The sequence below is a fragment of the Papio anubis genome, chromosome 14 (genome assembly GCF_008728515.1).
Source record: "Papio anubis isolate 15944 chromosome 14, Panubis1.0, whole genome shotgun sequence".
In the NCBI taxonomy this organism is placed as follows: Eukaryota; Metazoa; Chordata; class Mammalia; order Primates; family Cercopithecidae; genus Papio; species Papio anubis.
This window is the reverse complement of record NC_044989.1, coordinates 73645658-73668252: the sequence shown is the minus strand read 5'-3', so window position 1 is coordinate 73668252 and position 22595 is coordinate 73645658. Positions and strand designations below refer to the sequence as shown.

The 22595-nt window shown below is 49.2% G+C and overlaps 2 protein-coding genes across 3 annotated transcripts in view; both read left to right on the top strand.

Moving 5' to 3' along the window:
- Positions 1-3108: 3108 nt before the first annotated feature.
- EGR4 (early growth response 4) lies at positions 3109-8965 on the top strand. 2 transcript variants are annotated; one of them, XM_003908817.5, is made up of 2 exons: positions 3109-3712; positions 4113-8965. In XM_003908817.5, exons 1-2 carry the CDS (start codon positions 3268-3270, stop codon positions 5435-5437), a joined length of 1770 nt encoding a protein of 589 aa, XP_003908866.1. In that variant the 5' UTR covers positions 3109-3267; the 3' UTR covers positions 5438-8965. The 2 variants fall into 2 exon arrangements, with proteins under 2 accessions (XP_003908866.1, XP_009182692.3); XM_009184428.3 differs by having other exon boundaries at positions 3333-3712; positions 4116-8965.
- A 3513-nt stretch (positions 8966-12478) lies between these two features.
- FBXO41 (F-box protein 41) overlaps positions 12479-22595 on the top strand; it is a 30446-nt gene continuing 20329 nt past the window's right edge. The window contains exons 1-2 of the mRNA XM_031655271.1: positions 12479-12667; positions 15660-15834. The gene's annotated coding sequence lies outside the window, so the exon portion shown is untranslated. The remainder of the gene's footprint in view (positions 12668-15659; positions 15835-22595) is intronic.

The window sequence follows — 22595 nt, the reverse complement described above, 5'->3', positions numbered from 1 at the left end:
ATCACTCCAGGGAGTTCTTGCAGGAATGGGCACCAGCCAGCTTGAGTTTGCACATCACATCCTATTTGAAAGCTACAGGGAGATCCTCCATCTAAAGCCATCTAACAGTGAATCCTTTTGTAAAATTAATCATCTTCTCCTAAATTGTCTTGTAGAGTAAGATAGCCTGGACCTGACTCTCAGCCCTGCCACTGAATAGAAGTGTGGTGTCGATCAAGTCATTTGATGTTTTTGAGTCTGCTTCCTCATCTGTGAAATTGGTCTCCAATTCCTTACTCCATAGAACTTTTGTGAAGATTGAATGATAAAATATTTGTAAGGTGCTCAATGTATGTGATTTCCCTTTTTTCCCTTGTGTACATTTGTGGTTTTATATTTGAAGTGTGATTAAAATGGAGCTCATAAATCTAAGCTCCTCTCTCTTCCTTCCCTTCCCAAAGACCTTTTGGGCCCAGAATCTCTTTGTAAGCTGTTAAAATGTAGGGAGAAGAAGGGACGAGCTGGGAAGAACTACAAAATGCTCAGCCCCCTTTATATTCCCTCCCAGTCCTCAAGGAGCCAAATGCAGATGCAAATTGCCCTCCAGAGGCAGCCATCCTCTGTGCCTGTGAGTGTGTGTATGTGTGTCCACTGGAGGTGAGTAGCATAGACATGGGGGTGTGAGCCATCCCACACCCAGAGCACAAGCTGTCTCTTCCCTATCTCCTTTCCTAATCACTCCTACCCACCCCCGAGCCCTGCCCCCAGGTCTGGCCTCTAACACAAGAAACGTAGGGTGACTTGGACCCTTGTCCTAACACAGACCTAGTCCAACAGCCCTTGGCAGAGAGCAGCAATGGCTTGGCAACTCACCAAGAGAGTAGGGGAATTATCTGTGACTAAGAAGGAGGAGGAATGCTGTGGCAGAGGGAAGAACAGCAGAAGGGATGGGCAACCTGGGGCCGACCAATCTGGCCCGACGGGGTGACCTGGGGAGACCTGGACACCAGCCCAGCCAAACTCCTCCCCTCCTCCTCCCTCTGAGGCAGTAGGATGCCAGAGTGGATTTGAGACATGTGTGCCCTACGTGTCTGGTGTGGGCTCACCTGGCCTTGGCAATGCATTTGGATTAGAATCAAACCCTGGATCTGAAATAGAGTATAAGGAAAATCATGCTTGGTGTGTCCAATCTTTACAGACATCTGCTGGGTTTCTGTATTTGCTACATGCTCATGTATGTGTTACTAACACAGAACCATAGGTGTAGTCATTTAGTAAGGCACACTGCAAGTGCATGACCCTGTGAGAACCTTTGTATGATTTGTGGACTCGAGGAGAAGATGCATACAAGTGTGTCAGCATATGTTTTGCAGGTGATTGTGTGAAAGGACCTATTCTGTGAAAACACTTATAGGGTCATTGTGGGATGAGGAGTGGGTACCTAGTGCTGGAGATGGGGCTCAGGGTCCCAGCAGACATAAAACCAAAGTCTACCTTCTGGTCTGTGATAGGCACTTAAGAAATGAATACTGAATGAATGAACATTGAGAAACTGAATGAATGGATGTTTGGATAATGGACATAGGGTGAAAGGACTGAGAATGTGGCGGGGTTTGGGCATTCTTGGGCTCTCTCTCCTTGAAAAGGAGGGCACGGGGTGGAAGAGAGGCTGGGAACTATACAGACCATAATGCTGAGTCCACCACCCCCAAAGGGCTTTGTTTCTATTTCAAAGAAAGTAGAGAAGGAAGGGGGAGCCTTAGACCTGCCTGCCTTACCCTGCAGCACAGAGTCTCAGGAATTGATGCTCTTCATAAAGAACATGCTATTCCATGTATTTATTTAATCCTTCCCCCCATGTATTTATTTGGTTTCAGAAAGGAGTTAAGTGAGTTATAATACAAAATAAAATAAACATTGTAAAAAGAATGAAAGAATGAGACAGAGGGAAAACCACAGCAGAAGAGAAATGAGACTAGAAGAGTAGGCAAGCTTCTTTGCTGGAGTTGGCTCTGATGCTTCTGCAGCCAAGATTCACAGCCTCCTTAAGGCTAGGATTTTTGTTCTCAAAAGAAGCCCAACTATTTCAAGTACTGATTCCAGGGAGATATTTCCCGTGGATTCCCTATGTGTTGCTGGGAACAACATCCTTAGAGTGAAAGTCATTTGTATGAAGGCAGAAAAAATGGTCTGCAGAAGCATCTCATACCCTGTGGGTGAGGGAGGAGTGAGCAGGAATTGGCCCTACTTTTCTGGAAGATAATTTGCCAGTTGTCTATCAAAATTTTATATATACTTTGGCATATAATTACACCCGTTAGAATTTATCTCACAGACACATTCACATTTCTATAGTCAAAGATGTTGACTTCAACAACATTGGTATAAGTAAAAGGTTGGAAACTGCCTACATGCTCACAGATAGGAGACAAATCGACTAACTCAAAGTCCTCCCTTACAATGGAGTACTATACAGCCTTGAAAAAGAATGACAAGATCTTTATGTTAGGACATGGCACAATCTCTTAAGTTATTTCAAGTGAAAAAAATAATAGTATTGCAGAACAATGTGTATGCTTGGATATACATAAAATTATTCTGAAAGAATACACAAGAAACTTAAATGTGGCTACCCCAGGAGTTAGTAATAAACGTGGGTGGAAAAAAGAGGGACTTTTACTTTTCAATTTAGAATACACCCTGTTGTGCTAGTTGACTTTCCTCCTACTATTGACAAGAATTACAGTCCTTTTTAATTGAAATAAGTTATTTTTCCTAGCACAAATTTAAAAAAAATTAAAATGGAAAAACACAGGCGTGAGCAAAATAAATGAATGGCAATAATCTCCATGCTTTACTGAGTGCGCCTGGACGTTGAAGTGCTCTCAGTTTCTCTCCATAGGAAATGCACAGGTGAGAAACTGACGTTAAAGGGGATTCAATGTCAAGCTGGTAAGTGGCACAGGGCAGATTCAAACCCAACACTGTGGAACCCCAAGTCCAAGGTCCTCCCCTGCTGCCCCTCGGTCTCTGCCTCTAGGCGGGAAGCACATCTACTGAACTGTCGGCGGGGTGAGGCGCAGCGCCCCAGACCGGCACATCCGCGGCCCCGGCGCACACAGGCTCCATGCTTGGGGAGCGCGCGCGCACGCAGCGGCGCTAGCCTGGCGGCGGCGGCGACAACAACAACGTCACAGCTCGAGCTTTCCTTTTCGGGAGTCCCCGGCACACATCCTGTGTCCATGTTTGGGCATTTACGTCACGGCGGCAGGGCCGGGGCCTCCCAAAATGGCAGTGGCCCGGGGAGTCGGAAGCCCGGAGCCAGCGCCGCCGCAGCTATATAAGTGGGGGGGCTGTGGGTTGGGGGAGCCCGGCTGCGCTTTGGAGAGGCGAGGAGCCGCCGCCCGAGGCCGGTGCGGGCGAGTGAGGGCGCCGCGGCTCCCCGACTCCTTTCACAGAGGTGAGTGCCCGAAGCCAGGAGCCCGGGCGCCTAGGTCTGCGCGCTGTGGGGAACCCCTACCGCCAGCCTCCCCGCCACCCGCGCGCCCCCAAGCCCAGCGGGAGAGGCCCCGGGCGCCCCACAGCCGGCGCCGCGCCATGCTCCACCTTAGCGAGTTTTCCGAACCCGACGCGCTCCTGGTCAAGTCCACTGAAGGCTGTTGCGCCGAACCCAGCGCTGAATTGCCCCGGCTGCCCGCCAGGGACGCTCCCGCGGCCACCGGCTACCCTGGAGGTAAGGAGAGCGAGCAGGGGTGCTCAGACGACTACAGCGCAGCGCGGGGGCGCACCACACCTGAGAACCGGGAGGGACTGGGACACTGGAGCTGTGAGAATAGGGGCGATGGGAAGCTTAGGAGTCCTGGGGTGCGCACCCCCATTCCCACCCACAATGGGCCGCCAGCGCCTCCGCAGGAACCTGTGCGGTTATCGGAGCGCCCTTTTGCCTGTGCACGTGTGTTTTGCGTGTGCATGTTTCTATGTGCTCCTTGGGACATAGGCGGGCCCCTGCTGAATCAGAACGTGCAAAAGGCACTTTGTGTATATCTGTGGGCACCAAGAGTTTCGTGGGTAGGGGCTGTGGACTCAGGTGCACCCTTTGATGTGCCCAGAGCTGATTCCTGCTCCCTCCTCAGCAGGCGACTTCTTGAGCTGGGCTTTGAACAGCTGCAGCGCAAGTGGGGACTTAGCCGACTCCTGCTTCCTGGAGGGGCCTGCGCCCACACCCCCTCCCGGCCTCAGCTACAGCGGTAGCTTCTTCATTCAGGCAGTGCCTGAACACCCGCACGACCCGGAGGCACTCTTCAACCTCATGTCGGGCATCTTAGGCCTGGCACCGTTCCCCGGTCCAGAGGCAGCAGCGTCCAGATCCCCGCTGGATGCCTCTTTTCCCGCGGGGCCCGATGCCTTGCTGCCGGGTCCGCCGGACCTTTACTCCCCAGATCTGGGCGCTGTCCCCTTCCCAGAGGCGTTCTGGGAGGCCTCGCCTTGCGCGGGCGCCCCCTCGCAGTGCCTGTATGAGCCTCAGCTCTCCCCGCCCGACGTCAAGCCCGGCCTCCGGGCGCCTCCCGCCTCGCCAGCGCTGGACGCTGCCTCTGCCTTTAAGGGTCCCTACGCGCCCTGGGAGCTGCTTTCTGTGGGGGCCCCGGGGAACTGTGGGTCACAGGGAGGCTACCAGACCGCCCCCGAGGCTCGTTTTCCCGCAATAGGGACCAAGATTGAGGACTTGCTGTCCATCAGCTGCCCTGCGGAACTGCCGGCCGTCCCAGCCAACAGACTCTACCCTAGCGGGGCCTACGACGCTTTCCCGCTGGCCCCGGGTGACTTAGGGGAGGGGGCTGAGGGCCTCCCTGGGCTCCTCACCCCTCCTAGTGGGGAGGGAGGGAGTAGCGGCGACGGCGGAGAGTTTCTAGTCAGTACGCAGCCTCAGCTTTCCCCGCTGGGCCTTCGCAGCGCCGCCGCGGCTGACTTCCCCAAACCTCTGGTGGCGGACATCCCTGGAAGCAGCGGCGTGGCTGCACCACCCGTGCCGCCACCGCCGCCCACCCCTTTCCCCCCGGCCAAGGTGCGACGCAAGGGGCGCCGTGGCGGCAAATGCAGCACACGCTGCTTCTGCCCGCGGCCGCACGCCAAGGCCTTCGCTTGCCCGGTGGAGAGTTGTGTGCGGAGCTTTGCGCGCTCCGACGAGCTCAATCGCCACCTGCGCATCCACACGGGCCACAAACCCTTCCAGTGCCGCATCTGCCTCCGCAACTTCAGCCGCAGCGACCACCTCACCACGCACGTGCGCACCCACACCGGCGAGAAGCCCTTTGCTTGCGACGTGTGCGGCCGCCGCTTCGCGCGCAGTGATGAGAAGAAACGGCACAGCAAGGTGCACCTCAAGCAGAAGGCGCGCGCCGAGGAGCGGCTCAAGGGCCTCGGCTTTTACTCGCTGGGCCTCTCCTTTGCCTCCCTCTGAGCAAGAGATGGGTTTATGGGTTGGAGCGCCGCCATTCGGCGCACACGAGATCCGGGCCGTTCCCCTCCCCGCTCTTCTTCCAACTCCTCCTCGCACGCCCGAGGGCCGGCCTCCGGTCCCGCTTCCAGTTTCCTTGAAGCGCCCGCCGCACACGCCCTATTCAGCACCAGTTCCGCGGACAGTTCCCGCGGTCCAGGCGCTGTCCCTTGTCAGCCGCGCTTTGGGGGAAGTCTTCTGAGACCACCCAGTGAATAGGCACTACCCTGGGATTCAAGACAGTCTTTTGTAACTGGCGCACGCCCCACGCCTTCCTCTATAACCCCCAGAGACAGGCTGGGGCAGCGCCAAGCCGGTCTCGCGCGGGACTTTGTACAGCAGTGTCTTATCCAGCAGCCATTGGATGTAACGTTTTGCTTTGGGGTTTTTTTCTTTTGTTGTTAATTTTTGTAAAGCAGACGCTACTCTCAAGCAGTTGACAAAACTGTTTATTTTTGCAATTAAAATTATTGTGCTAAAAGCTTACCGAATCTGCCATGTAAGCTCCTGACCCTTCCCCTCAGCTTCTCCCCCAAGACCATAAGTGCCAGAAGATAAAGGACATCCCCACGCTCATGGGGTACAGGCCCTGAACATATTACACACCCACTGCCAGGTACACCTGCCAGGAACTGCGGCACAGAGTAGGCATTCAATAAATGTGTGCTGGGTTAATGAACGAATTTAATCACAGCTCACCTAAGGGCTGGAGGTGTTTCTGGAACTTCAAAGTGGTTAAAAGGTGTAGGTGTTCAACATTTTATATATATATATTATTCTCCTTAATCCTCACAATCCCAAATAAAGCAGGCATACACCTCACTTCAAAGATGTGGAAGCAATGTAGATAGCTTGCTGGAACAATGTAGTTAACCCAGGCTAGGAACAGACAGGTCAAACACATCTATCTAACTTCAAAGCCAACCCTCATTTTCCAACCCCAGAATGGAGGTACCTAAGCTTAACAGCACTGATTGGAAACGCTTCCTACCAGAAGGTGAGAAACAGGTTTGGCAGCTAGAGGGAGCTCCAGGCAGTAGCGACAGCAGCAAAAGGCTGCAGTATTTTGGTGCTGTTTGAGAAAGCCCAGAGTGTTCACTGTCACAGAGGCTCCAGACAGTATCTATGCATCTGTTCAAGAGTCACATGGTGTCAGGGCCCAAAGGGTATCAGCATTTAGCTAGAGCACACCTGAATATAGCAAGGAGCAGGCACTTGCCAGAGACTCAGGGTCACCTTAGTTGCTCTTCCCACAAAAAGGATCTTCTCCAGGAGGCATCAGCCTACTTACCATTCAGCCATGCACCTGCCACAGCCACTTTTCTCCAGCTGTCCTTCCAAGTGAACCCTTTATGGCTTTGGAATCAGAGGAAGGCTAGGAGGGTGATGAGGAAAGCATGACTTTGTAATGGTGAAGGTGGCCCTTTTTACTCTTTGAACTCCCTACCCAAAGCTTTTCCACTTTTTCTGGCCATCTTGGGCAGACCTTGGAGCATAAAAAGGCTGCTGTGCTCTCCATCTCTCTGGTCCAATGACCCCTCTCTGATAAGGAAGAAAGAAGGCCTGTGTCTGGGGACTTCATTCTTTTCTCTTCTGAGCTGAGCTGTTCTTGAATTAAGAGAGCTTACAGCCCTATGATGCCAGATCAAACCAGCTTCTGATCCTCTTGCTTCTTTCTTCACCCCTTCACTCTCAGATATGCTCACCCTCCACCGCACAGTCCAACTGACCAGAAACAAAATGATCAACTCAGAGAATCCCATCCGTTTCTCTCCCCAGGTGTTAAGTGCTTTCATGTGGCCAAGTATCTTGTATCTAAGAAACTAATTTGTGATAAAGGATTTAATATTACCTCTTCTAGGAGAATTAACATTTTAGAAGAGTAGCCTGCAGAGGGCAATGTTTAACCCTATGAAGAGGCTCAAATGGAGAACTGTCAGGCACTGTGATAAGTAAGTGGTATATTCATGGAGACGCAAGATAATGATGACCCTCATTGTCTTACTATTTAAGTCACCACACCTTTCACTTATTAGGCATGGGCCACCTGACTTCACTTTTCATGAAGAGTAGGGCAAGAAAAGCATAATGGCCCATATTTCAAGCAACTGCTCCCAAACCACACAACCTGAACAAAGGAGGAAATGCAGACAGTGGGTGGCTGGCCTCTGATCACCCCTATCTTGTCCTCTCCAGCAGCATTCCAGCAAGTGCTATCAGCTCTATTATTCCCCTTGTCCTCACACTCACCTAGGCTTAACATCACTGATGAGAAAATTGAACCCCAAAGAAGTGACTTAGTAGTAGTCCTGGTATCAGAGCCCAGTGTGGCTCTATAATTCCTAGCTGAGAAGTTCCTGCTATGTCCCAAGGGACACTGCTCCCATTTATTGGAGCGTCCCCTAGGGATTGTGAGGGACGAGAATGTTAGGCTAGAGATGGAAAGAGTTAAAACCAAACAATCTGAAAATCAATCCAAACCCAGGACCCAACCAGAATTGGAGACCAAAGAGCTCATTTTCCTTATTTGCTCCTCTTTTTCAACTGGTCCTCAAAACATGTTTTCCTGGAGCAGTTCTTAGCTCTCTTCTTTCCTATTTCAACACTTTCCTTAGAGAGTACATTCATTGCCAAGCCTTCAGCTATTATTCCTACGTAAATGGCTTCTAAGTCAGGCAGCCCCATGGTTCTAATGAATACCCCAATATGGATGTCCCACCACCATTCCAAATACAGTCTGTCTAAAATCAAATCACCCTTCCACATTTCTGGTAATAGCAATGTTATTTGATTCGCTGAACTCATCTAAGCAACTACAGCTCTGTGGGATTCACTTTTGCTTCTTCCCTCCCCACACATCCAGGCTGTCACTTAGACTTGTTGAATCTTACTGTAATTCTTCAGGGTACTCTCATTCATGGCACATTGTTTCCTGTTACGTATTATAATCTTTAGCTTGTGAGCTCAACTTCAGTGGGGATTTACTTGGGCAGCAATACTCTGTGGCCTTGGGTGATGGTATGTTTCTCCTGAGCAGTTTCCTGTTTGCTTCTACCAGGCACTCCAAGAGTATCACCTGATGGAGATCAATCTTTTGTTAATTTCTTGGCTTGAAGTTCTTGTAACATGCAGATGTTTTGAGTTCAAACTCCAGCTCAAGTAGTTATAAATTCTCAGAGGCAGTTCTCCCTTCTCTAACCAGGACCCAGGTCAGGACAAACAAGCAATATGCCTCCCTTCCCATACCTTCTGGGGTTAGTCACGGCATATCTGATGCTTATATTTCTTGGTCTCAGTCCCCTTATTTTGGTCCATGTAGACTTTTTCCCCTTTCTTGCAAGCTCAGCTAAACATTTCAGGAAATGTCTGTCAATTTTATGAAGCAGTCCACATATTTTGTAGCAAGAGAGTATTTGGGCTATCTAGTCAACAATGTTGTTGAAAACTGAAGCCAGATGATATGAATTCTTCTATTAAAATATTTCCCACATTTATCCTCTCTGTGCTGATTGCCAGCACCTTAGTCCATGCCACTCCCTCCATATACACACATACCTTGGCTATGTCAATTTCATATAATCACATAACAACGTTGCAGTTGGAAGGAGTTTGTGAGAATATCCTGTCCAGGCCAGGAATGGTGGCTTATGCCTGTAATCCCAGTACTTTGGAAGGCCAAGGTGGGTGGATGGCTTGAGTCCAGGAGTTCAAGACCAGCCTGGGCAACATGGCAAAACCCTGTCTCTATTTTTTAAAATATTTTCTTAAAAAGAACATCGTGTCCAAACCCACGCTCTATAGAAGAGAAAACTGAAGCCCAAGATATTTGGGGATTTTCTGAAGGGCACACAGATAATAAGAGAATGAAATGGGCCTTGAACCTGGACCTTCCAGTTCCAAGACGAGTGCGTATCTAAATATTCACTCACTCCACAGATACTGAGTGCTACTACATGCTGGGCCAGTGGTTCCCAACTATTTTACTTTCTGGTGCACCTGAGAAATTCAACACACACATAAGTAATAGAGGAACAGAGAAGTCCTGATTCTCACACTGGAAAGGTGGGAAAAAGTAATACAAATCTTGATGAGGTGGGATATGGGGGAGAGTTTGAGAAAGCAACCCAGAATGTTTGCTATTTTCTCTCTCTTCACCCCAACTCCTGTACCCTATTTGAGAGAAGGCTACATTATGCCAAACTGCTTCCTGTGGTCCCTCTGCCTCCCTTATCCCTCTTTTCATTCCACATTGCCCAGCACTAATGATGAAAATTTCCTAATATGCCATTCACAACAAACAAGTGTTTATCCCAAACTGACCAAGGTTTCCACTCTCCTATAAAAAAAATACCTATTTTTCACCCTTGCTGTCAAAGCCCTCTTTATGTGATCCAAATTCACCTTCCAACCTCCTCTGTCATCTCTCCCTTTGTGCTTTGCTCTGCCACCTCTCTTCCCCCACCAGTTATCCAAATGCTCCCACTCTTGAGCACCTTCAAGGGCAGAAACCTTATTTGATCCACATTTGTGGTCCCCATATCACCAAGCCTAATATGAAAGTGCTTAATTATTATGTCAATTAGTCGAACAACAACAACAACAAAAAAAAAAAACCCAAAAGGAGAAGAAGGGAAACAGAAAGAGGAGGAAGAGAAGGAAGGTGGTTGGAGAGCATGAAGCTGGCAAAGAGAGAGGGAGGAGAAAGGATCAGGAGGGAGAGATGGGAAAAAGCAGGACTGAGGACCGAGTCTGCAGCGAGGGGCTCTGATGGGCACCATAGGTCTCATGAGTGGGTCTACACCTCTGGCTAGTCTGGGTCTTTCCAGCTCTTCCTGAGCCCACAATTCTCTGCCTCAGCTCTGGGACCCCAGAGGTGTCTCCGTCACTGAGCTCTCTCTCTCTTTTGGTTTCTCTGGTTCACATGGAGTGGGATTCAGTTTAACATTTTTAGAACTGTGGTTCCCATAACAACCAAGCAGGAACTGTTATCTGTGAAATGTAGCATGGGCACACATGCGCACAAATACACATGCATACATTCATAGACATATGCACACACATATGCACACGTGCAAATACACACGCATGAACTCATACCCACACATACACACATGCACACATGCATGTGCTCACAGATACACACATGCACCTGTGTACAACTGCATACACACACACATCCACACATACTCATGCACACATGCACAAAAGCACACACATACATAGCCGTGCATGTCCCAAATTGTTTTGACACATTCACAGGATTCACAGAGTGAGGAGAAACATCACAACAACAAAGGTTAAACCAAGAAAATATACGGACATTTTTGGCCATCTGCAAGAGCAGATGGATTTGGGGAATCTGCATTTTAACAGGTGAAGGTCCAGTGGACTTTATTATAGAGAGAAGGCAGGAGAGCACTGTGGTTGAGCATAGACTTTGGAGTTTGATGACTTGAGTTCAAATCCTGACTATGCCATTTTTTGAGCTCTGAACTTTAGCGGCTTCATCTGCAAAGTGGGGATAATAATATTAGGAAGAGTAAATGATATGCATAAAAATTATTAGCATGATGCTTGGCACCTGGTTAATAGGAGCTGTTACCGTTTAGGTATTAGGAAAAGTGATTTCTCATTTGCCCAATCTTGGAAGACTTCCTTGAGGAAGAAAGAAATTCAAGAGCTATAGAGAGGAAGAGAAGATCAAGAGAGGGGGAATTCGACCTGATTGGCCACTGTACAGCCTCTGTCCTTATTAAATTTGCCATTCCCCCAAAGCCACTGACAAGTTTACAAATTATCCTTCCTGATACTGAATGTCCCAATGCCTCTGCCTTCACAGGAATGGGATGGGGATCAAAGAGAGTTCCCATGAGCCCCAGAGTTACTGGAATCCTGGGACTAAGTTGGGTTTCTGCTCTCCTGCAACCAGACTGCCCCTCAAGGCAATGTGCACAGCCCTGCCCAAGCACCACCCTCAGGCTGAAATAATACTTTCCCCTTTTCTCATCCAAGCCTCAGCTCTGCTCTGGCCTTAGTAGCCTCCAAACCTGTTTCTCAGCCCCACTACAGCCCTATGGACTTCCTCCAAGCGCACGACAGCCAGATTGTTCCTGCCTCACCAGCTGGGTAGGCCTTAGGCCAAAGGTGGGGCCCTCTGGGTGCTCCAGTCCCAAGAAGCCTGGCTGCTCTCCTAGCCAAGTGGTGGGAGTGGGTAGGAGGGAATCAGGGACCTGGAGGCCTTTTCCTCCTCCTCTAGGTCCGGGATGGGATTTGTGATGGGTACACGTGTTCCCAGGCGGCTCTTTAAGAGCAGAATTGGGTCCCCGGATGGGGTCCGGCCCCAGCTCCGCTGGTTCCTTAGGAATGCCCAGAGGGCATCATCCCAGGCGGTCTCCGCGGAGACCAAGCGTCTGACCCGAGGTCGCCGAGTGCACGACCCAGGCGCGCTGCCCATGAGGCCGCTTAGGGATCGTGGCGCAAGTCTCAGGAGTAGCGCCCGCGCCCGCCCCCTTCCGGATTCACAGAACAGCCCACCCCCGGATTTGCCCCCGCGTGGAAGCAGGCCCAAGCCAGAGTGGTAGGGTTAGGGTGGAGAGGCCCTGATTCAAGGTGGGCAACAGAAGCCACAGCTGGAGGTGCCCAGGGCGGGGAGTGCACTGGGCGGTGCCGGGAGCCGGGAAGACTGGGATCCGGGAGAAGCGCGGCGCGAGCTGTCCCTGCACCCCCAGGGCAGCGCCGAAGACCCCTCCCCCATCGAAACCACCTTGAGCGGAAAACGTGGGGTCCAGGCGCAGCCGCTTCTGGCCGCATCTGCCGCTCCCCAGCTCGCTGGAGAGCCCGCCCCGGAGGAGGGGCTGGCTCCGCCCCACCTCCGTGCTGCCTCCCTCCCCCTTCCCCTGCTTTCCTCGGGCCGCGCGCCCCCTCCTCCCCCTCCTCCCCCTCCTCCTCCTCCTCCTCCATCCTTCCTCCCGCCGGGTTCGTGCGCCCCTCCCGCTGCGACTGGCTGGGAGGCTCGGCCGCCCCCGCCCCGACAGGGAGGCGGGGGCGCTAGCCGCGGCCGCCACCCGAGGCTGCGGAGGGGAACGAGATCCGAGGCCCCGAGGCGGCCCTGCGTCTGGACCGGGCGCGCGGGGGCTCTTCTGCGCCCCCCCAGCCCTGGGCCGCTGGGCCTGGCCTCGCCGCGGGGTGGAGGAGGTAAGGGCGAGTTGCGGGCACGCTGCGGGACTGCTCCTGGAGAGGGAAGGAGGGAGGACCCCAGCCACTGTGCCTTCTTCCCCTTCCTTCTCCCCTACAGCCCTCCGGAGGCCCGCGAGGCCGCCCAACCGGGAGGGATTCTGGGCAGGCCAGACCAGAGGAAGGGAAGGGGTTAATTTAAGAAATTAAAATCAGAACGTTTTGAGATCAGGCTTCCCCTCCCCCCTCTCGCCTGTCGCTCCCTGAGCCAGGTTTTGGGGCGGGGGCGGGCTCCAGAACCCCACTGGGACTCTGGACCTTGGAGAACAGGGGCCAGAGGGAGGGAGGAGGGGAAGCGCCCTGAAACCCCAGCCCTCCCTGCCGGCTTCTGAGGGGCTGGGGGAGGGGCCTGGTGTTGAGGCCTGGCTGGGCACCTGTGCGGGTGTCAGTGCGTGCTGGTGTGCACGTGTGATAGTCTGGAGGTGTGCATGTGTGTGCACGCATGTTTCTGACTCTTTACATCCAGTGCCTGTACTGGTGACAGTGCTCACAGTGTCTCTGAATGTGTGCGCCCCTCTGCATTGCTTTGCATGTGAGTGTGTGTGACACGGGGCCTGTGTGCACTGCCCACAGTCTGCCGGCGAGTACTGTGTGGGCCTGCTCTCTCCTTAGGTCTCTCTGCAGCGAGGGACCCAGATGGTTTTCTGGGTGTGGGATCCAGGTTCTGGAGCCTGTGTGTGACCTTGGGAGGTGTGTGCCTGTTTGCAGGAGCAGGAGAGTAAGGGAGGGCTTAGAACAGAAAAAGCAGTGCCAGGGCTGCCAGAAGGCAGAGGACTGGATGCATTGACCCCTGAGGGTCTTTGCCAGGCTGGAGTGACTACTCTGGGAGGTATACATGTTGGGGCCACAGCCACAGGTGTGGAGAGTCAGAGCCCCAGCCTTCTTGGGGGATTCAGAGGGATTATAGAGGCAGTGGGCATTCCTTTACTCCCCACCCACAGGGGCCTAATAGGGGTATAACAGGGACAACTCCAGCTGCCTCCTCCATCCTTAGGATACCTCCACCTGCTGGCAGATGCCTCCTAAAAGTACCCAGCTTAGAGCTTCATTTCTTTGGCTTGTAAATCCATCTGTTAACATCCAAATCTTCCTTCCCCATTTCTGTAATTTCCACCTTCTCAGCCCCTTTTCTGCATGTGGATTTTACATGGGAAGAGAGGGAAAGAACTGTTGGGCCCTGAAGGCCAAGTGGGACGGAGAGAAGATGCCATGAATGTGATGGGGAGTTGGGGGCAGAGAGGCAGGGCCACCAGAAAACAAACTCTATTACCTTCTCAATTTTGCCTGATCTGAATTTCACAGAGAAAGAGACAGACACAGAGAGGGAGTTTGGTGATATCCACCCAGTTGTTTCTAGATTTAGGAATGCCTATATGGCTTCATTTTTGTTTTTGTTTTGGAATATTTGTTTGTTTTAGACAGGCTCTTGCTCTGTCACCAACGCTGGAGTGCAGTGGAGTGATCATAGCTCACTGCAGCCTTGACCTCCCGGGCCCAACCGATCCTCCCACCTCAGTCTCCCAAGTAGCTGGGACCACAGGCATATGCCACCACACCTGCCTACTTTTTTTTTTCTTTTGGTAGAGACAGGGTCTCCCTATGTTGCCCAGTCTGGTCTCAAACTCCTGGGCTCAAGTCCTCCTGCCTCAGCCTCCTGAAGTGGTGGGATTATGGCCACTGTGCCCAGCTTTGTTTTGGAATATTTGTAATGGGAAGGGAGTGATGGTTGTTGAAAAGTAATTACCATCCTGCCTTTGAATTCCCTAGATCTCTTTACCTCTCTGGTGACCTATCACACCCTTTATCCATTCATTTAACAAATATGAGGCCAGGCGCAGTGGCTCACACCTGTAATCCCAGCACTTTGGGATGCCAAGGCGGGCTGATCACCTGAGGTCAGGAGTTCGAGACCAGCCTGACCAACATGGAGAAACTCCATCTCTACTAAAAATACAAAAACTAGCTGGTGCGGTTGTGCATGCCTGTAATCCCAGCTACTCAGGAGACTGAGGCAGGAGAATTGCTTGAACTTGGGAGGCAGAGGTTGGGGTGAGCCGAGATGCCATTGCACTCCAGCCTGGACAACAAGAGTGAAACTCTGTCTCAAAAACATAAAAAAAATTATTGCATGTTACCATGGGCCAACCTGTATATATTACAGTGTTAGCATGATGTTCCCAATCAGAAGGAGCACAATGTGGAGACCAAGGGCATGAGCTTTGGTCGTCACTTAGTACTGGGTTCATATCCTACTTTATCATGGTTTTAGTTATTCATTAGGTTGTAACAGACCACCCCAGAATTTCTGGATTTAAAACAACAGTGATTTATTATTCCTTCATGGCCTGTGGGTCAGCTGTGACTGTGACTGTGGCTGTGGGCCCTGCTGTTCTCACATGGACTCTCACACAGCTGCATTATGTTGAGAAACTGATAGGAGAGGGACAACAAAATAGCCTCTCATTCTCTAGGGTCTCAATACATGTGGCATCTAATCATTTGCTAGTCTAGCCCAAGTTTCTTATGTGTCAACTGGATCCCAAGAGGGAGCATTCCAAGAGGACAAGTCCTAAGTTACAACTGCTGATCAAGCCTCTGCCTGCGTCAGGCTTGCAAATGTCCAGTTGGCCAAAGCAAGTCACATGGCCAATCCCTGAGTCAGTGTGGGAGGAGAGCACATAAGGACAGGAATACTGGGAGGCATGTCTCACTGGGGACCACCAAAGCAACAGTCCATTACAGGCTTTCCTTGGGCAAGTGATTTGGACTCTCTGAGCCTCAGTTTCCTCATCCTAGTATGGAAGCAGTACCACCTAATTGGCAGCATTTTTGTGAGGACCGAGTGAAAAACATGATGTCTGACCAGAATCATTAGTAGATAAGTATTCACTGTTTTGATTGTTAAACTGCGGCACCCTAATGGCACAACTCTTATTCATTTATGTGTACCCAGTGCCTAGCATGGGCCTCGTGCTGGACATCATTTGCTGGGTGGATAAAATGGACTGACGCAGACAAGCCCTAAGCCTTAGAACTCAGCTAGAGCAAAGCTGCAGCAATGAGAAGACAGCAAGCTCTTACCTCCCAGTAGGTGACCAGCAGAACCAGGAAGCCACCTGTTATTCAAGGTGATTCTTGGATTTACTTAATTGTAACCAGTTCATCCAGTTCCATGATGACGAGTGGTGGAAATTGCTTTGGTTACATGAAATCAATTTCTCCATTATTCAGTGTGATTCCTCTAACAACATACTGATATCTACTGTGTGTGAGGATGAATCCGTTGTATTGTCTCTGCTTCCAGTGTATGTGTTAGGAGGTATCTGATGTGCAAACATGTCCATGATTATCAGTATGTGATGCCTGCTACCACACCCTTGAAGAGGTACAGTAAGGAGTGATTCATGCAGTGATGTGATTTGAGCTGTAGAGGGAGAGGTCAAGGAAGGCTTGAAGGAAAAGGTGGCATTTGAGCTGGGCCTGCAGAATTCAGGCCCAGGAGTCCCAGGAAGAGGGACCAGTATGAACCTAGACTTGGGGATGTGACAGCGCATGGCATTTCCCCATGGAGCAAAATCTTGTAGGGCACCCTAAGAACGCATATGGGAGAGAAGCAAAGACAAAAGCTAGAGCTGGCGGAGCTCAGGGATGGTTAGATTCCAGCCAATCTTGAGGGTGGGCAAGGCCAGGTGGATGTCACCTCTCAGAAGATGGCCAGCCTTCTGAAATGTTTTTAGAATAAAAGTGATGTGACTGGATCAATATATGCAGAAAACTTTGGAAGCTGTGAGAATTCAAAGCTGGGAGATTTATAGACTCCATTTAGACACTATCAGTGGTCCATATAGAAGGGGATATAGGTCTGAACTGGGGAAGTGGCTTTAGGAAAAGTAGACAGAATCAAATATTTAGAAGTTAGTGTTGACAAAAATCAGTGATTGATGAGATCTGAGGGGGACTGAAAATTCAGAGATGGCTTTGGGGCGGCGGGGGATGGGGCGCTATCCAGGGTGCTGAATAGATAACCAGGGCATTGGTTGAGGTGGGAGCCATGAGAAAGAATGTTTGGAGGTGGGCGTTGGGGTATTGTGAGTTCAGTATTAGTCACATTAAGCTTTGAGCCGTCAATATTGAAACACCACTCTTTTCATTCTCTCCCTGTCTACTGGCTGCTTCTAAGAAGCATTTTTTTTTTTTTTTTTTTAAAGAATTGCTATACATTTCAGGTCTAAGGCATTGAATCATTCGTGCCTCGGGCCTGCGGAAGTGAAGATATAGAGTAGAATTAGGTTAGCCTTAAGAAGCATTTAAATATGTTCAGGTCACTCCCATCTTAGAAACTGCTTCTGGATTCTCCCATGCTGCCTCCTCCTCTTCACAGTTGAGCTTCTTGTATTCACTCATTGTCTCCTCACGTACTTACCTCACTCACTCCTCAGCCCACATCAACCAGGCCCATCAAAGCAGCCCTCTTGAAAGTGCCGAGTGGGCCCTTCCCTCTTCTGCTCTTACTTGAGTTGTCAACATTATTTCTACTGTTGCTCACTCCTCTCCTGAACGTCCTCTCCTCCCTAAGATTCCTTGCCAGAACTCCCATTTCTGCTGCTGGTTCTTAGGAACCTCTTGGTTCTTCTGCCTCTCTGAGGGTCCGTCTTTTCCCCCAGCTCCCTTCTTTCTGAACCCTCTCCCTGGACTTGCTCATTGATTAAATACTTTCCTTTTTACCCTTAAGTTGCCAAAACTGTATTTTTTGGCTCCGTGATGCAATCCATGTACTGAATATCTCTACTTCCATGGCCCACTGGAACCTCAAACTCATGGAATCCACAGCCAAAATTATCTCCCTTCAAAACTTGCCATCCTCCACTTTTCCTCCTTGCTGAGTCACATCCTCAGATCCCCAGTTGTTTAAGACCCAAACCTGAGCCTCATTCTTGATTCCTCCCTTTCTTACCTGCCACAGTCATTCTGTCACCAGGCCTTCTTGACTCTCCTTCCTTAATTGCTCCCATATCCATCCTTCTGCCCATTTGCACTCCTGCTACCTTGGTTAATAGTTTCCACTTCCAGTGTTCCAACAACCTTCTTCCTGACCTTAGCTCTCTGTATTTTATTCTCTAAACTAAATCTGATCAAGCCCTTGCCATTTGTTCATTCCACAAACACTACCCCATGAGCACCTGCCCCATGCCAGGCACTGTTAGAAGTGTTGGGGAAATAGCAGTGATTGAGATACACAATGTCTCTATCCTTGAGGAGCTTACATTTAAGTTCCCTGAAGGAGGAATACTCTTTCTCACTTCCTTGCCCTTATACATGCTGTTTCATGTGCTCTGAATGTCTTTCTTCTCCTACCCCAACCTCATAATTGCTCTTCTTCACCTGGCAATTATATTTTCCTCTTCAAGAGTCAGCTTAGATGCTACCGCCTCTGGGGGTTGCCCAGTCCTCCAATTCTTCAAGTTAGGTTAAGTGTAGATCCCGTGCCTGCCTCTTGCATAATGTTTATTTCATAATTGTATCTTCTAACACCTCAGTCGGCCCCGGAAGACAACAAACTGTGTGTAGGCCAGGACTGGATCTTGTTTGTCTTTGCCCTCAACAAACCTAGCACAGCACCTGGTATAGCTCATGGCACAGGGTAGGTACTCAGTAAATACACATAGAATAAATTTGTGTTTGAATAGAGCTTAGGAGAGAACTCTTGGCTAGAAATGCAGATTTGGGAGATGATTAGTTAGGACGCTTGATTGCAAGGGACAGAAATTCAACCTGAACTACTTTAAGCAAATTTACCAATTCCTATAACTGGAAAGAAGGGAAATGAATGAGTCTTGGACACCCAGGTCCTCACAGATGTGGTGAGGACTCTCCAGCTCTTGGCTCAGCTTTCCTCTGAGTATTCCCCACCATGCATGGGTTTTCTCCATGTGATGGGTGGAGGTTGCACAAGGCCATAGACAGCTTCACCATCCTAGCATGGGATCCCAGAGGGACAAGAGGACTATTTGATCTTTCATATAAACTCCCAGTAGAGGACTCTGTTGGCTCAGCTTGAGGAATATGCTCAACCCTGGGTCAATCACTGTGGCCAAGAAGATAGAAATACTGTGATTGGCCAGGCCTGGGTCATGTGCCCACCTACTAGGATTGACACCCCGGCCAGAACCACATAAAGTACAGAGGGGCAGCTCACTAAAGAAAGGATGAGATGTTGCTATTACCAGAAGGTGAAGAAGACTTGCGGAGCAGATGAAAATCATAATGCCCACTGCAGGGACTATCAGTGACCACATGATGGTGGAAGCCATAGAAATGCAAGATGATCTGTGTTGCTGGCAAAGTCAACGTGTGAGAATGTGACAGGAAGCACGAGCTAGAGAAGACACACATCTTAAGATGGTTGGTCTTGTTTGAAGAGATAAGACTCACATACCTGTAAGCCTTAAAAAAAAAAAAAAGAAAAAAAAAAAGTACCTCTGATTAGTTCAGCCTGTAGAATCCTTCTGTCCAAAGAAAACCTTGCCGGGGACTTGAAGGAAAGTAGGCTTGAGATAGGCATTTCAGATACGAGGAGCATCACAGGTCTGGAGGCATGGTCAGGCCAAAAAAGGAAGCAAGTCTTAGGACTGCAGAGGTTGCTGATTTGGGGAGACTAGAATGCAAAGGAAAATCTCCAACTGTTCTGTCCTGGTGCTCATCGTACAGACTTGTGATAAAATTTGAACACTTCTGTTTTCCTTTTTCCTCTGTCCTGCCTCCCCCTGACTTTATTGCCCTCTCGCCTGTATTCAAGCAAAGCTTCAGGTGCATGCTTAGGAGGTGCATAAATCTAGACAAAAATTTTCCTAAGATTTGTAGTCATTTCTCAGCTCCAGCAGATGGAGGGCAACTGTGAGGAGGGCTGGTCTGGGGTGAAGAGGCACCTGTACCCCAGAAGTCCCTCTCCTCCTCCACCTTACACATCCATCCACAGGCTGACACCCCCAGACTTTCGCCTTCCCCTACTCTCTGGCAGCCTGGCTAGCAGGATGCTGTGAGGCAAAAAGGGGCACTTCAAAAGTATATGGTGAGAGAGAGCAGGGTGGGGAGAAGGCTGGCTACTTCTGGGGCCCGGAAAGATGCCCCCCACAGGAAGGACCAGCACCTAGTTAGGATGAACAGATACACACAGATGCCCTGACACCAGGCTCACCATACTTTATAGAATATCCTTGTTCTTGAACAGTTCTGTATGTATGTGAACTCTAGAATATCTCTGGTCACTTTGCCAACTTTTTCAGTTTTGTCTATAGTTATTAGTCTATTCAAGTTTTCTATTGCTTCTTGAGTCAATTTTGATAATATATAAAAGATCTGTTCACCCGATTTTTCAAAGATTTTAGCACCTTGGTAATTTACAAAAATCTCTAAAGAAGCACTTTCCCCATAAAGAGAATGCATTCTCTCTCTCTCTCTATTTCTCTCTCTCTATTTCTCCCTCTCTCTTAATGATTTGCTGAGACCTAATTATTTTGCTGGTCTTTTCAAAGAACCATCTTTTGATTTTGATTTCTCATTTTGTTTTATACCCAGTTGATGAAAGAGCGAACACCATTACACACCTGTTTGACGGAGTTCGCTTGTCTGGCTGAGGTAGGGCTGATCTCAGTTTCACTGTAGCCCTCCCGGTTTACGATTCTTCCTGTTCTTAGCCCTCCCGAGTAGCTGGGACTACAGGCGCTCGCCACTCCGCCTCGGGCTAGTTTTGTATTTTTAGTAGAGACGGGGTTTCACCATGTTAGCCAGGATGGTTTTTTTCTTCTTTTGAGAGGGAGTTTTGCTGTTGTTGCCCAGGCTGGTGTGCAATGACGCAATGGCTTACTGCAGCCTCCACCTCCTGGGTTCAAGCGATCATCCTGCCTCAGCATCCTGAGTAGCTGGGATTACAGTCACCTGCCGCGACGCCTGTCTAATTTTTGTATTTTTAGTAGAGACGGGGTTTCACCCTGTTGGCCAGGCTGGTCTCAAACTCCTGACCTCAGGTGATCCACCCGCCTTGGCCTCCCAAAGGGCTGAGATTACAGACGTGAGCCACTGCACCCAGCCTACTACATATCATTTTTTTAAAAAAAGAAAGTTAAGTCTTGGCCAGGTGTGGTGGCTCACGCCTGTAATCCTAGCACTTTGGGAGGCTGAGGCAGGTGGATCAGGAGTTCGAGACCAGCCTGGTCAACATGGTAAAACCCCCTCTCTACTAAAAACACAAAAATTAGCTGGGCCTGGTGGCACACACCTGTAATCCCAGCTACTCGAGAGGCTGAGGCAGGAGAATTCACTTGAACCCAGGGGGCAGAGGTTGTAGTGAGCTGAGATCACGCCACTTCACTCTAACCTGGGAGACAGAGTGAAACTCTGTCCAAAAAGAAAAAAAGGAAGTTAAGTCTTGTCTCATATATACTAAGGTATTTATGGATGAAATAATATGATATTTAGGATTTGCTCAAAATTATCCAATAGTGGGGGCAGGGCAAGTGTGAAGCAGGGAAGTAGTGTGCAGATGAAAAATAATTGGCCATGAGTTGAGAATTCTTGAAGCTGGATGATGGGTACCTAGGAGTTCATCATAATACTCTATTTTTGAACATGTATGAAAATGTCTATAATGGAAAGTTGGTTTTTAAAAATTCCTGTCACACCATGCACGCCAAAAATTTCTAGCTGGGTTATAAAATGCAAATGGACCAGGTGTGGTGGCTCACACTTGTAATCCCAGCACTTTGACAGGTCGAAGTGGGCAGATCACCTGAGGTCAAGAGTTCAAGACCAGCCTGGCCAACATGGTGAAATGCTGTCTCTACTGAAAATACAAAAATTAGCCGGGTATGGTGGTGGGTGCTTGTAATCCCAGCTACGCGGGAGGCTCAGGCACACGAATCACTTGAACCCAGGAGGTGGAGGTTGCAGTGAGCCAAGATCACCACACCACTGCACTCCAACCTGGGCAACAGAGCAAAACTCTGTCTGAAAAAAAAAGAAAAGCAATCCAAATGTAGGCCAGATGCAGTGGTTCAGGCCTATAATCCCAGCAGTTTGGGAGGTTGAGGTGAGTGGATCATTTGAGCCTAGCACTTTCTCACCAGCCTGGACAACAAAGTGAGACGCTGTCTCTCTTTTTTTTTTTTTTTTTTATTATTATTATTATACTTTAAGTTCTAGGGTACATGTGCACAACATGCAGGCTTGTTACATATGTATACATGTGACATGTTGGTGTGCTGCACCCATTAACTTGTCATTTACATTAGGTATATCTCCTAATGCTATCCCTCCCCACTCCCAACCCTGTCTCTTAAAAAAAAAAAAAAAAAAAAATCCAAAAGGAAATCATACAGCCTAAAGTATTTATATACTCCCAAATCATTGTTAGTTTATGGTATTATGGTTATTTGTTTAAAGTCCTTAATTCTAAAAAATATTCTGGAATTTTAAAAAAGGAAATCACAAGTATCGAAATAAAACATATGTAACTGTTTATAATCTTTGGGTAGGGAGAGATTTCCTAAGCATAAAAACAAAATCCAATTTTACTGCGGCATAATTCAAAACTTTAGTATATCAATAAAGACCATAAACAAAAGTAAAAGCCAATCAACACACTTGAGAAAAATATTTGCAGTATATAAATGACAAAGGATCAATAATATTAAAAGCTTTTGTAAATCGATAAGAAAATATGAATGTTAAGTATGAAAATGAGTGAAGTAGTGCACAGGCAAGTTACCAAAGAGATAGAAATGGCCGGTATATGTGTGAAAAAATGTCCAGCCATCACAGTTAAGGACATGGAAGTGAAACAGCCAGGCCACTTTTCAGTTTCAAATTGGTAAGAGCACAGAGGCCAGATCGT

Excerpts from the sequence above, each read along its gene's own strand:
- EGR4 (XM_003908817.5), top strand. The coding sequence starts at position 3,268 with ATGGCAGTGGCCCGGGGAGTCGGAAGCCCGGAGCCAGCGCCGCCGCAG. Across the intron at positions 3,713-4,112 it reads GGCCACCGGCTACCCTGGAG|CAGGCGACTTCTTGAGCTGG; the intron begins GTAAGGAGAGCG and ends CTCCCTCCTCAG.